Source organism: Mus caroli, chromosome 4 (assembly GCF_900094665.2).
Source record: "Mus caroli chromosome 4, CAROLI_EIJ_v1.1, whole genome shotgun sequence".
NCBI lineage: Eukaryota > Metazoa > Chordata > Mammalia > Rodentia > Muridae > Mus > Mus caroli.
Window position 1 is genome coordinate 77,629,892 of NC_034573.1, and position 14,074 is coordinate 77,643,965.

Below are 14,074 nucleotides of genomic sequence, written 5' to 3' on the forward strand. Positions count from 1 at the left end.
AATATGGCATTAGTCATTCTTTTATCATTATGCTCACTTAGTAGAAGAAGAATAGCTTTTTCCTCCAGCACTTGACATATCTAGTCTCAGGTTCTTGGCCTCATTAACAGTGTCAGGTGTTGGTTATATCTCATGGACTGGGCTTTAAATCTAAGAAATTAAGAGGAGTGGTTGGTTGCTGCTGTGCCCTTAGTGCTGCTGTTGCTCCCGTGCATCCTGTAGGTAGGTTGCTATGGTGGCTCACAGTGTTTGTAGCTGGGTGAGATTGATGATTTCGCCTTAGATAGTGTTCACTGTACCTTGCAGCACTATGAACACTAGTCAGTCGGGGTGAAGCCTCTCTTCAGCACTAAGGCCTTATTGCCAGGCTGTGGAGGGTAAATGACAGCATGGGCAATGGTATGTGATAGTTGGTGGTGTGTGTGTTGAGGGGGAGGCAGCTATGGAACCCCATTGGCAAATTATTCAACAATATAGAACTCATTCTGAGCCTGAATATTTTATTTGGTACATAGAGTGCAAAGTTAGGACATTCTCTCCTCATTATATGGAAAACTCATTCCATTCCTTTTATATATTTTAGAAAGATAAAGTAGTTTTCATATGGATTTTCAAGAGGCCTTCATTATTTGTTATCCCTCCCCATTACTTTCTTCACCCTCCTACTCTTCATTTATTCCTCCTATTATAATCTCCTCTTTGTCTCTTTGTAACACTATATTCTGTTTCCATTTCTTTGGGAAAATCACTTCTACTATGTCCCTCAGTCCCTTCTGAGCTACCTAACCTCTGTGAATATTCAAAATGAAGCACATATGCCTAAGGTTAACATTTATCATTCCCATATAACAGAAATCATGCTGTGCCCTTCACTCTGAGTCGGTGTTAACTCTCTCAGGATGACTGTTTGTAGCTCCATTATTTACCTGAAATTTTTATATTTTTCTTAAGAACTGAATAATATTCCATTGTATGAATATACCACATTTTCAATATTCATTTGTCAGTTGATGGAGATTGAGGCTGCTTTCAGCTTCTAATTATTCTAAACAGAGAACAGCAGCGGCCTTGGATGAACAAGCATATCTATAATAGGATGCAGAAACCTTTCGGTACATGCTCAATCACGAGTGGCATAGATGGATTCTGAGATAGATCTCGTCCCCACTTCCCGAGGAACTACCTCACTTATACCATGGGGCTGTATAGGTTTGTACTCCTTTCAGAAATGAGCTAAGTGCTTCCCCTTTCCTGACTCCTTGCCAGCATCTGCTGTCATTTGTTTGGTTAATCCTAGCCATTCTGACTAGGGTAAGAACTCTCAAAGTAGCTGTAATCTGCAAGGAAATGTTGACCATCACTTTGTTTTTCAGCATTTTGTTCCTTAACTTGAAACCTCTCTTTTTAGTTCTATACCTCATTTTTTTTATCGGGTTGTTTTCTTGGTGTTCAAATTTTCAGTTCCTCTGTGCTCCTCTCTGTGGCACTGCCCCTTTGGCCATCCCCCACAGAGACACTGACTCTGTCACTGGTGACTGGTTTGTATTTCCAGGTTTCTAGGAAAGTTCAGTCTTACGCAATAGGTCTCTCTCACAATATAACATGGCTGTAACTCTAAGTTAAAGGATGGACACAATGTGTTTCATCTCCAGTGTTAGCTTAACTCTGCCACAACTTATCTCTACACTGGATTTGAAACCTTTGGGAAGAGTAACTGGTAAGAGCCTGTTAGCCCTGCTATCAGGACCACCAGGCCTATCCTGTGGTTATAGCTTTGTATCCATCATCTGGGTTCAGCCCTTTCAAAATCTCCCCTTCTGTTCTCTTTGCCCACTGTCCATGCCTATGTTCCCTCATCCCTTCACCCCAGATGGCTTCCACCTTTCTCTCTCTGTTTATCCTGCAACTGTCATCGTAGTTTCTGCTGTTCTTCCTTTTCTCCTTGAAGAATGTTCTCTTTTTACTCTGGTTCTTTTTACATCATTCATGATGCAGCACAGAGAAAACTGCTATACTGCTGTCTTATTCCAGAAAGCAAACAACGGTTGACCATGTATTTCTTTTTATGCCAGAATCATGCAATGGTATTTAATCCCAAGCAGGTTTTTGGATATTAACAGAAATAAAGAAACATGTTGTAACAACAACAACAACAAGCAAGTAAACAACAACAGTAACAAAAGCTCTTCTAAAAGGAGCAGCAAGAAATTTTGATTGCTAGCAGAGGAAACTCTTAACTCAGAATGCCACAACCAATATAGATTAATTAATTTATAATATTAACTAATTTACTCAAATGTTTGGGTATTTATTTGTGCACAGAGAGTAAGGTAAGCACTCTTTCATGGAGCTGGAATATTTAAACTTCTTGCAAGTTCTTCTATGGAAATAAACACACTATTGCCCTGATGCTTTAGCACTGAAAGTCTATCATAAAGATAGACTTAAACTGTGTCCTCCTGTTTGCTGGAATTAAATGTGAATAGGGAGCTCTCCCAGCATCCTCTACTCTTTATTTACTTACTCTTGAAAATAGGTTCTTCTCTTATATATACCTGACCACAGCTTCCTTTCTCTCCACTCCTGCCACCTCCCTTATTACAAAGGACTATTTCTCCTGCATTTCCCTTCAGAGAAAGCAGCCCTCCAAGGCATGACAGCTAAATAGGAAACAAGATATACAGGTTTTACTAGACAACCCAATAGGAGACAAAAAGACCCCAAGAGTAGGCAAAGATGTCAGAGACCCACCTGCTCCCATTGTTAGGTCTCTAAACACCAAGCTATCAGCCTAACATATGCATAGCAGAGGACCTGGTACAGAGCCATGCAGGGCCCATGCTTGCTGTTTCAGTCTCTATGAGCCCCTGTGAGCCCTACTTATTTGATTCTTGATGTCCTCCATCCCCGTTGACTCCTATAATCATTCCTCCCCTGCTTCCATGGGTTCCCTGAGCTGCAAGGAGAGTGATACAATGGAGACCTTCAACTGAGCCTCTTTCTCTGCATAGTGTCTGGCTGTGAGTCTCTGCATCTGCTTCTATCTGCTGCTGGAGGAAGCCTCTCTAATGACAACTGGAAAAAGGCACTGATCTATAAGTATAGCAGAATATCATTAGGATCCCCATCATTGATCCTTGAAGTCTATTGAGTTTTCTACCCTAAGTCTCTGGGATATCCAGTTTCTGGTCGCTGGCCATCCAGGCAGTGTTAGGCAGGACAGGTTGTATGTTGAGGGTTTCATAGCTGAGTTGGTGTCCAGGCTTCTTTTTTTAGTACCTTGCAGAGTACCTTCCCATGCCAAAGATACCAGAATGCAGGGATGAAGGCACCTGCTCAACCTCTCTTCTCATGAGTTATCCTGCCAATAACACATTGTACATTTTGAATGTCAGATACAGTTTTATGTTGATATCTAACTATGTCACTTGTACATTGTGTCTAGTTGTTGAGTGTTAATATAACTTAAGAGCAGGTATATGTCCTGCTCATATATATATATATATATATATATATATATATATAATAAATATAATACATATATATTATATACATATATATGTAACTATATATGCACAGGCTTGCCTTATTGATTATATAATTTTTGCTCATTTTCAACAGCTTTATAATGAATTACATATGTGTTTTGAAACTACAAAATCAAATGAAGCTATGCTCCGACAAAGTGTTGTTAATCTTCAAGACCAACTGTTTCAAAAAGAACAAGAAAATGTAAAATTAAAAGAAAAACTTCAGGAATCACAAGGAACAGCACCCTCTTTATCACCACACGACAGTGATTCAAACCACTCAGGAAAGGTGAGAGATTTCCTAAAACATTAGCTGTTAATATTTTATGCTTTATTTGTGAACATAAATGTTGTAGATGGTGCATATTAAAAAGGAAATGCATGTAGAACTACAGAAGATATTAAATGTAGATGTCTTATGTGTTTGTATTTGTGTGTGATGCACTTATGTACTTATGTTTATATGTGTGGAAACATGAGGTTGACATTAGCTGTCCTCTGCCACTCTCCACCTTGCTTTTAGAGGCAGAGAGTCAGTGAATGTGTGCCCATCAGGATGGTCTGGTCCAGGCTCTGTGGTCTGCCTGTCTCTGCTGTCCCAGTAGTATAGTTACAGATACATGGCATGGTGCCTGTTTTTTTCTCTGGGTTTTAGGGATCAGAGGTCAGATTTGCATGCTTCTGTGGCCAGCATTTTATCGTTTTCTGGGTTAGTGTTCATTGCCTTCTTGAGAGGCCTCTAGGGCACACCTATGAAGGATTGTTTAGCCTCTGGGCACACCCATGAAGAATATATTGAGTAGGTTAATTGAGATGGGGAGATGTATATTAAAGGGGGTGGCATTATTCCTTGGGCTTTGGTTCTTCTTCTTCTTCTTTTCTTTTCTTTTCTTTTCTTTTCTTTTCTTTTCTTTTCTTTTCTTTTCTTTTCTTTTCTTTTCTTTTCTTTTCTTTCTTTCTTTCTTTCTTTCTTTCTTTCTTTCTTTCTTTCTTTCTTTCTTTCTTCTTCTTCTTCTTCTTCTCCTGCTCCTCCTCCTCCTCCTTCTCCTCCTCCTCCTCCCTCTCCCTCTTTCTTCTTTCTTCTTTCTTCTTTCTCCTCCTCCTCCTCCTCCTCCTCCTTCTTCTTTCCAGTCCAGACTTTTTCCTCCTCCAAGTCCACCTCTGACTGTGCCACATCCCATACCTTCTCCCCCTTCTCCAAGAAGAAGTTCCTACCCCACCAACCCCTATCCAACCAAACCTCTCCATTCCATAGAGCCTCTTAGGGTTAGGTGCATCTTCTCTCACTGAGGCCAGAGCAGGCAGTCCTCTGTTGTATGTGTGTTGGGGCCCTCATATCAGCTTGTGTATGCTGCCTGGTTGGTGACTCAGTGATTGAGAGATCTCAGGAGTCAAGGTTAGTTGAGACTGTTGGTCTTCCTAAGGGGTTGCCCTCTTCCTCAGCTTCTTCCAGCTTTTCCCCAATTCAACCACAGGGGTCAGCAGCTTCTGTCCATTGCTTGGGTGCAAATATCTGCATCTGACTCTTTCAGCTGCTTATTGGGCCTTTTGGAGGGCAGTCATGATAGGCCCCTGTTTGTAAGCACATCATAGCATCAGTAATAATGTCAGACCTTGGGGCCTCTCCTTGAGCTGGATCCCACTTTGGGCCTGTCTCTGGACTACCTTTTCCTCAGGCTGCAATCCATTTTTGTCCCTGAAGTTCTTTTAGATAGGAACAATTCTGGGTCACAGTTTTTGACTGTGCAATGGGAACCCCATCCCTCACTTGATGCTTTATCTTTCTACAAGTTCCTTCTCCTCACTGTTGGGCATTTCATCTAAGGTCCCTCCCTTTGAGTCCTGAGAGTCTCTCCCCTCCCAGGTCTCTGATATATTCTAGAGGATCTCCCCACCTCTTTATCTCCTGAGGTTGCCTATTTCCATTCTTTCTGCTGGCCCTCAGGGCTTCTGTCCTGTTCCTCCCACTGATCATGTTCCCCTCTTCCCTTCCTTGTCCCCTTTCCCACCCAGGTCCCTCCCTCCACTACCCCTGTGATTGCTTTGTTCCCCCTCCCAAGTGGGATTGAGGTCTCTTCACTTGGGCCCTTCAACTTGTTAACATTCTTGAGTTTTTTGGATTGTATTCTGGGTATTTTGTGCTTTTTTGGGCTAATATTCATTTATTAGTGATTATACCATGCATGTATTTATTTTGGGTCTGAGTTATCTCACTCAAGATGATATTTTCTAGTTCCATTCACTTGCCTGCAAAACTCAGGATGCTCTCATTTTTAATAGCTGAGTAGTATTCCATTGTGGAAATGAACCAAATATTCTGTATCCTTTCTTCTGTTGTGGGACATCTGGGTTATTTCCAGCTTCTGGCTATCACAAATAAGGCTGCTATGAACATAGTGGAACATGTGACCCTGTGGAATGGTGGGGCATCTTTTGGGTATATGTCCAAGAGTGGTATAGCTGTGTTTTCAAGTAGATCTGTTCCGAATTTTCTGAGGAACCTCCAAATTGACTTCTAGAGTGATTGTACCAGTTTGCAATCCCACCAATAATGGAGTAGTGTTCCTCTTTTTCCACATCCTCTCCAACATGTGCTGTCACCTGAGTTTTTGATCTTAACCATTCTGATTGGTGTAAGATGGAATCTCAGGGTTACTTTAATTTGCATTTCCCTGATCACTAAGGACTTTGAATATTTCATTAAGTGCTTCTCAGCCATTCAGGGTTCCTTTGTTGTGAATTCTCTATTACTTACTGCACAAAAAGGCTGATGTAAGCTGGGCAAAAATTCTCATCATTTTGTGCTTCCAGATTGCTGTGTGGCCAACTGCTTCAGGCTTCTATGCCCTGACTTCCCTTGAACCTGAGCTAAAATGACCCTGTTTGACTTGAGTTGCTTCTGTGGGGGTATTTTACTACATACACAGAGAGAAGAGGAAACTGAGACACTGAGCCATCGCTCATCTCTCACAGCTAATTCTTAGTAACTATAGGCTGGACAATCACTATCTTTAATATTCTTAAATAAATTTGTACCTGTCCTGAACAAATATAGATTATTATTTGCATATAATTATTCCCTAAACAAAACAATGTAATCATGCTTTATGCAGTACTTATTACATCAGGCATAATATGTATGACTTAAAACATATAGGAAAACAAGCAAAGGTTATATGCAAATATTTTGATTTTTTTAAATTAGGGACTTGAGCACTTGTAGATTTAAAGAGGATTGGAATGAATGCCATATAGATATCCAAGAGCAAATTAGTGGTTATTGTGGTGAATGATATGGTTATTGAAGAGCAAATTAATAAGGTCATGGGTAGTTGAGACTCTAATTTAATAAAGTAGAAAGGGTGTCTAAGAGTACATCTCATAAATGTTTGCCATAATGGGTGTTATATTATACTTGATTCCTATTAGTGAAGCTTTTTCCTGATATTGCATTGACTAGGGAATTTGAACAGGTCATTTGATTTTTCTACAGATTCCTTTATGTTGTATGAATGCTATGAGCAGCACCGCAACAGACACCTAGGAAGCGCATGCATTTAGACAGAGACACAAGACTGTGGGTTCACTTCCAGAGTGAACATTTCTTTAAAATATCCATTGATGTTTATATATTGTTTTGCTAAGTACTAAAAATATCTGCAAGCAGAACTTGAGCATACAGCCTCTTGGAGCCTTTCATCCGTGTTCCTCCTTTGGCCCTCAGAGTCTTCTCTTGCCTGACCTTCCTCCCAGATGTAAGCTCCTGCCTTCAGGTTTCCCACAGCTTCTTAGCCATATCTTGGTCGTGCCTGAGAAGGGACCTGCAGACTAACTGGACCATGCCAGACATGAACAAACTTTGTGTATCTTAAAGCCAAGTTACTTCTAAATCAATACTGATATTAATAGTATTTATGTCATAGCCTTCATGGTATGTCTTTTAGATAATCTTCAAGATGACATCACACTTAGTGGTTTTTTATTTTATTTTATTTAATAGCATAATTTAATGTGGACTACCTGTCACCAGTCATGTTTCCAAAGGAAAATGTGTTGACTTTCCCTAGCAGCTGTCAGCTGACCATGTCTGTGGAGCTCGGCACCCATTCATGCTGGAGTTTTGACTAGGTCAATCTTATGCAAGTCTTGTGCAAGTAACCATAGCTGCTCTGAGTTCATGCACAATATTGTTGTCTTGTCCAGAAAGCATCATTTCATACATCTCCATGACATCTCCTGACTCTGATGGCCTCATTGTCCACTGTACTTCCATATTCCCTAAGGCTTGGGAGGGGGACAGGTGACATGGGTAACCCTCTACACCTGAGCACTCAAGGTCACTTATTCCCATACTCTGACCTGCTGCAAGTCTTTGTATTGATTGCTACCTACTGTAATATTAAACAAAACCAAAACCACACCCCTTTTATACCCTTCGAGAACAGCACAAATCTATTGGTGTACAAGTAAGTATTTGGAAACCAGTGTAGCAATATGAGCAGTTAGACAAACATTAGCTTCCCTTGGAGACTTTCACCTCCTCAGACATAGGCATTTGACCAGATTTACTGTTTCCGACCTGAAATACTTCCTATGAAAAACATCACAAATCCACCCCATTCATAACTGCTATGCTGATGTCTTGTCTGGTAGACTGGGATTGTAGCATGCAGGGCCAAAGCTTGGTAAGACTGGTGATGGCTTTACTCCCCCTAGCAGCCTGCATAGCAATTTCCAACACTATGATTGCTATCCAGCTAGTAGAGTTTCCTGATCAGTTCAAGATTAAGTTTCCCAAGTCCTGCAACCAAAAGGTATGGTATCTTCAGTGATAGGGTCTTACCATCTAATTTTGATGGGAAGCCATGAACAATGGATTTTTTTTTTTTGTGGTCTTCCTGACCAATAAATCCTTATATGGCATTGAGACTTTCATTTAATAATCTATATCTTATGAGGACAGCACTGTCAACCCATGAAGTGAAACTGTTCAAATTCCGTTTTCTTAATGATTTTTAAAATTAATTTTCAATTCATTGGTTTTCCATGAGGTTTTAAAATATATCCTTAGTGTTGCTTACTCCAGCGCTACTCCTTCTCCCCATGCCCCTGGGATCAGTAGTACTTAAACCTTTAACCCTCAGCCTTCAACCCCTCCCTGTCTTCAATGGCACGTGCATCCTTCTATCTCTCTAATTAAATTTGGGGGTGGGTTTGCAAGATCAAGGTTCCCATAAAACATTGTCATATACCCTTTATTTTAGTTAACAGCTCCCCTGCCCCCACATTTCTGCATCCCCAGCCCCTCAATTATGGAGACATTCTGTCCCAGGTATTTCCCTCTCTACTTTCATTTTAATTATATTGTACAATCTCCCCTCACTAATTGCATTTGCCCCCAGTGGTCAGTTCCTACTTTTCTCCTTCCATATGAATTCCAAGCTCAACACACAAAACAACAGATTTAAAGCTGGATTCAACATTAGTGAAAAACTATGTGATATTTGGTTTTGTAAGTCTGGGAGATTTCACTCAGCATGCCTTTTTCTAATTCTATCTATTATCTGCAAATGTTGTAATTTCACATTCTATCATATATATTTAACATAGTATTCATTCATCAGTTGATGTACATTAGGTCAGTTCCTTTTCCTAGCGAATATGAATAGACTATCAGTGAACACTGAGATGCAAGTTTCTCTTGAGTAGGATGTAAAGTCCTTTTTTAGAGTATTTTTATCATTGGTATTTAGGAAAGCCACTAATTTCTCAGTGTTAATGTGTAACCTGCTATTTGTTAAAAGTGTTTGTCAGCTATATGTATTTCTGGTGCAGTCTTTAGGGTCTCCTTTGTATAAAACAATATCATATGCAAACAGTAATACTTAGAATTATTTTATTATTTATATCCCTTTTATATTTTCTTTTGTCTTACTATTATAACTAAGACTTTAAACACTGTATTGTCTAAGAGTAGAGAAACTTGATGCTCTTTGTTGTGACTGGTTGGGATTCCTTGGATGCTCCTTTCAGCATTGGTTTATGTATGTTGAACTTTCACTCTATTTCTGGAATGAAGCAAAATTATTGATGATGGGTGATCTCTTAAATGTAATCTTTCCTTTTGGTTGCCGGCATTTGTTGTGAATTTTTGCATATGTGTTTACTATAATAGGATTCTGTACAATTCTTTTTATGTTGTATCTTTATGTGTGTACTGACATCAGATAATACTGCCTCTCTATAAAAAGGGCTTTAAAGCATCCTTTTTTCCCCTATTTTATACAATGATCTGAGTGGGTTGGAGTTAATTCTTTAAGTCAGGGTGCAATTATTCATTAAATCCTTCTGGTCCTGGGCCTTTTCTAGTTGGTAGCCTTTTAATGACTGCTTTTGTCTTGTCACTGGTTATATATCTGTTTACATTATTTCATCTTGATTTAATCTCTATGTATATGCAACTAGAAAAAAATCCATTGCTTTTGGATTTTCCAGTATATTGAAATAGGGGTTTTATGGTCTATTCATATGATTTTCTGAATTGCATTGATACCTGTTTCAGTATCTCACTTTAACCTTGTAATTGTAGTAATGTGAATCTTTACTCCTTTTTTTGGCTAATTGAACTGTGGATTTTTAAAGCTTGATTAAGTTACCAAAAAAACAACTTTTGGTCTCATTGTCTCTTTATATTGTTATTTTCAATTATGTTTAGTTGATTGTTCCCCTGATTTTGATAGTTTCAATTTGTTTACTGCTTTGGAGTTTGGCTTTTTCTTCTTTTTCCAAAACTATAAGATATATCATTAAGTTCTTCATTTGAAGTCTCTCAAATTTTTTAAATGCAGGCACTTGGCCTCTGTGCTGGTTAGGGTTTTGTTGTTTACTTGTTTGTCAACATGGTATAGGCTAGGGTCACCTGGGAAGAGAAGTCCATAGGGCATGTTCTTGATTAATGATAGATATAAGAGGGCCCAGCCCACTTCGTACCTGGGCAGGCCATCCTCGGTTGTATAAGAAAGAGTCTGAGTATGTGTGGAGAAAAGGCCGATGTTTTCTAAGCTCTCCTTGGATTTCTACTTCTAGGAGTTTGTGACTGCTCTTCAGGATGGTCTATAAGCTGTAAGATGAAATGAGTCCTTTCTTTCCCAAGTTACTTTGGTCATGATATAAATCCTTTCCTCTGCAAGTTGCTTTTGGTCATGGCAGTTACCACAGCGATAGATGGAATGTCTAACCATACTGTGAACTTTACTCTCATCACTGCATTCCCTGTGTTCCCCAGTGTTCCCCAGATGCCAGCACTGCACTCCCTGTGTTCCACAGATGCCCTTGTGTTGTGCTTTTGTTTTCATTCAGGCCTAGGGATTTTGCTTTATTTATTTCTTGTGTTTTTCAGGGATCCATTCATCATTCAGTCCTGTTTTGTTTAGTCTGCATGAGTTTGTGTTCTTATTGTATATTTATTCAGTTGTGGTCCAGTAGAATACTGGGTACTTGTTGAGCCTTGCTGTCTTGAATACACTGGAACTTCAGTGGAACTGCGTAACATGTGTTGAAATCACATGTTATATCTGTGTTGGGGTTAATTCTACATTTAGTAGTATTTGTTGTATGAAATTGGATGCACATACGTTTGGTGTGTATCTATTTAGAATTGTAATATCATTTTAGTGGATTATTTATTTGTTTGATATAAAGTGTTCTTCTTTATCTCTTTTGATAAGTTTTGGTGAATTTTTTTTGTCAGATATCCTGCTTGATTCTTAGTTATTCTTGCTTGGAATACCTTTCCCCATCCTGTTACCCTTAAGTGTCTGTCACTGATGTTGAGGAGTGTTTATCACAGGCAGCAAAATTATGGCTCTTGATTTCCCATTCAATCTATTAGTCTGTGTCTTTGTATTAGGGGATTGAGGACATGTTTATTCCTACTTATTGTTGATATATGTGCATTAATTCCAGTCATTTTATTGATTTTTGTGGTGTCTTCTTAGACCTATTAGTTCCTGGGGAGTTTATTTGTCTCTTCAGTCTGAAGTACTCCTTCCAGTGTTTTCTGCGTAGCTGTTTTCTCATCATGGAAAGTTGTTGTTTTCGTTCAACCTTAATAAAATTGTGGATTCTAACAGTTATGGCTGGTAATTGTGGTTTTTTAGAACTTGGACTATATCTTTCCAAAACTTTGTGGTAAAAACACTTATATTTAATATTAGCATTTTTATGATGTACCCTGTCCTTTTAAGTGACGTGACCTCTCTTGAGCAGTTGATATCCTTTTTTAATTCTGTGTTTTAACTATTGTATGCTGTGTGGAGTTTATATTTGGGTCTGACTGTTTGACTTCTGTACGATTCTTCTATATGCCTGTCTTTATCTAGGTTTGGAATTTTTCTTCTCTGACTGTATTGAAAATATTCTGTGTGTGTTGATATGGTTTTCTTCTCCTGCAGATATACTTCTATTCCTCATCTTTCTCTTAACATCCCAGCACTACCTTCAGTAACAGTTCCTACCCAAGACTCAACCCACCTCTGGTTCCTTCTGTCTTCCTTGCTGCTGGTTGTGGCTCTCCATAGCCTCCTGTAAGTCTACTGTGCCAGATGCTTGCTTTAATGGCCCCATTGTTATAGAACTCCCTGTAGTCTTACCCAAGGGTCGGCTCTGACCTCTGCGGGTCCACAGCTTCTACTCTCTTGTTAAATTGTATTTAAACTTCCACTTTGCATGTAGTTTCTCTTTGGGCTATTAATTCATAGTTGACTGATGTGCATGGTGTTTTCCATACCTGCTAGGAAATGAGCTCGGCATAATCATCTCTCCCAGGTGTTCTCACAGGCACTGCTTGTTCAGATCACTGAGACCTCATGGGTCTTACATACATTCTAGCAACATATCAAGAAGGGTTTCTTCTTCTCTGGAACCCTTTTCGTAAGATTAGGCTTATTGTGTGTGAATCAGCAGATGGTAACTGTTACTGTTTTCCTTGTCTGCCTGCCCCTCTGCACTGGAGTTTGATGGGGACACGAAAAATGGATCGTTTCTCTTCTATTTATACTGCTTTTTGTAGGGGCTGGTTTTCCAAGTACAGTGAGTGGCTTTAGAATGAACATGTGAAAGAAATACACATTCTCTTCATACACCCAGCTGGCCAATCCAGTAATTATCAAGTGCTAAGAATCACTGTTCTCAATACTCAGAGTGGGACAGAAGTGTCAAATTTGGAAGGAACATTCTACTTGTAATTAGGGATCATTGTCTCTAGATTGAAAAGTTCTGTTGTCCTTTTAAAAAGAACAGTACTGTATTTATATTAGACAATCATCAAGCAAAGCAAAAGAGAAAACAGTATCAGTCATTCTCAGCTTTGTTGGTCTGTTTGTTTGTTTTTGCCAACCAGAGGTTTGGACTTGCTAGTGACTATTAGGCACCAACTAAAATGTTTAAATTTATCATTTGATAAGAAACCAGTCAGACTATAGGACTTTACTCTAGGATCAGAATGCTGCTAAGCATTGCTATAGGGAACTGGGACATACTTGTACCATAGTCAAATGTTGTTTTACTTTTGTTTGCCTTTATTATTTCTATTTTTCTCATTTTCACAATACCATTAATATTTTCCTTTCTTTGGTATAGTATTATTGCTAGACCAAAGAACTTTTAACATATTAGGACAAGATACCGTGTATAGTATACTTTGAAGCCATGTTTGACATCTCCTTATTTGAAAACTAAATTGCTTTTTTAATTTATAAATGTAAGCTCTCTTTTAATGTTGATTTCATTTATTCTAAAGCACTCTTCTGTAAGTGTATTTAGCAGTTTATTTTTATAATGCACTTTATATATGGTTATGATATATAACAACTATAGAAAGCAATGGAATGCTCTGTAGTATAGACTTTCATTGTGCCATGATCATGTCAGTCTACACTTCTGCCTTATGCTATTTGCCAGCTGTCCCCAGCGCTCTTTCTAGTCCCTCTTAGTATTCTTATTTTCACGCAGTTGTTTATGTGGATATGGCCATACAAGTATAGGGGGCTGGTAACTTAATAGCTTCATGTTTAATCAACCTTGAGGAGAGAAGAGCAGCATATAATATTAGGGCATGAGTTCTAACTGTGATAAATGACAAAGTGGCTTAAAAGATACTTGTGAAGTTTTTATCTATTGTAAATCCTAACCCCTCGTCCTAAAGCTCCTTGTGCAATGCCTTACTCACTATAGTCATATAACTCTGCTATTCTTCATGAAAAGTAAGCCATTTCTGCTTTTATAAGTCAGCCGATAGGTATTCTACTATTTTAAACTTACTTTAAATTTCAAAAATAAAATAGCCCAGCATATTAAAATCTAGGATTTTAGCATATATAGTGGAAACTGCAACTCAAATTTAACTACTCTATAGTGGCACTTCGCTTGCGCTGTAATAAAACTTAAGAATGTTTAGTGATTTTTTTTCTATACTATTATTCAAAATTACATTACCCTTACTGAAATCTGAATGGCTTTTAGTGGATTAATTAAACTGTAGCTAG

At 38.7% G+C, this 14,074-nt stretch overlaps 1 protein-coding gene across 1 annotated transcript in view; it reads left to right on the top strand.

Moving 5' to 3' along the window:
* Cntln (centlein) overlaps window positions 1-14,074 on the top strand; it is a 236,149-nt gene that overhangs the window by 87,528 nt on the left and 134,547 nt on the right. The window contains exon 8 of the mRNA XM_021161204.2: window positions 3,622-3,819. Coding sequence (XP_021016863.1) covers window positions 3,622-3,819 — 198 coding nt within the window. The remainder of the gene's footprint in view (window positions 1-3,621; window positions 3,820-14,074) is intronic.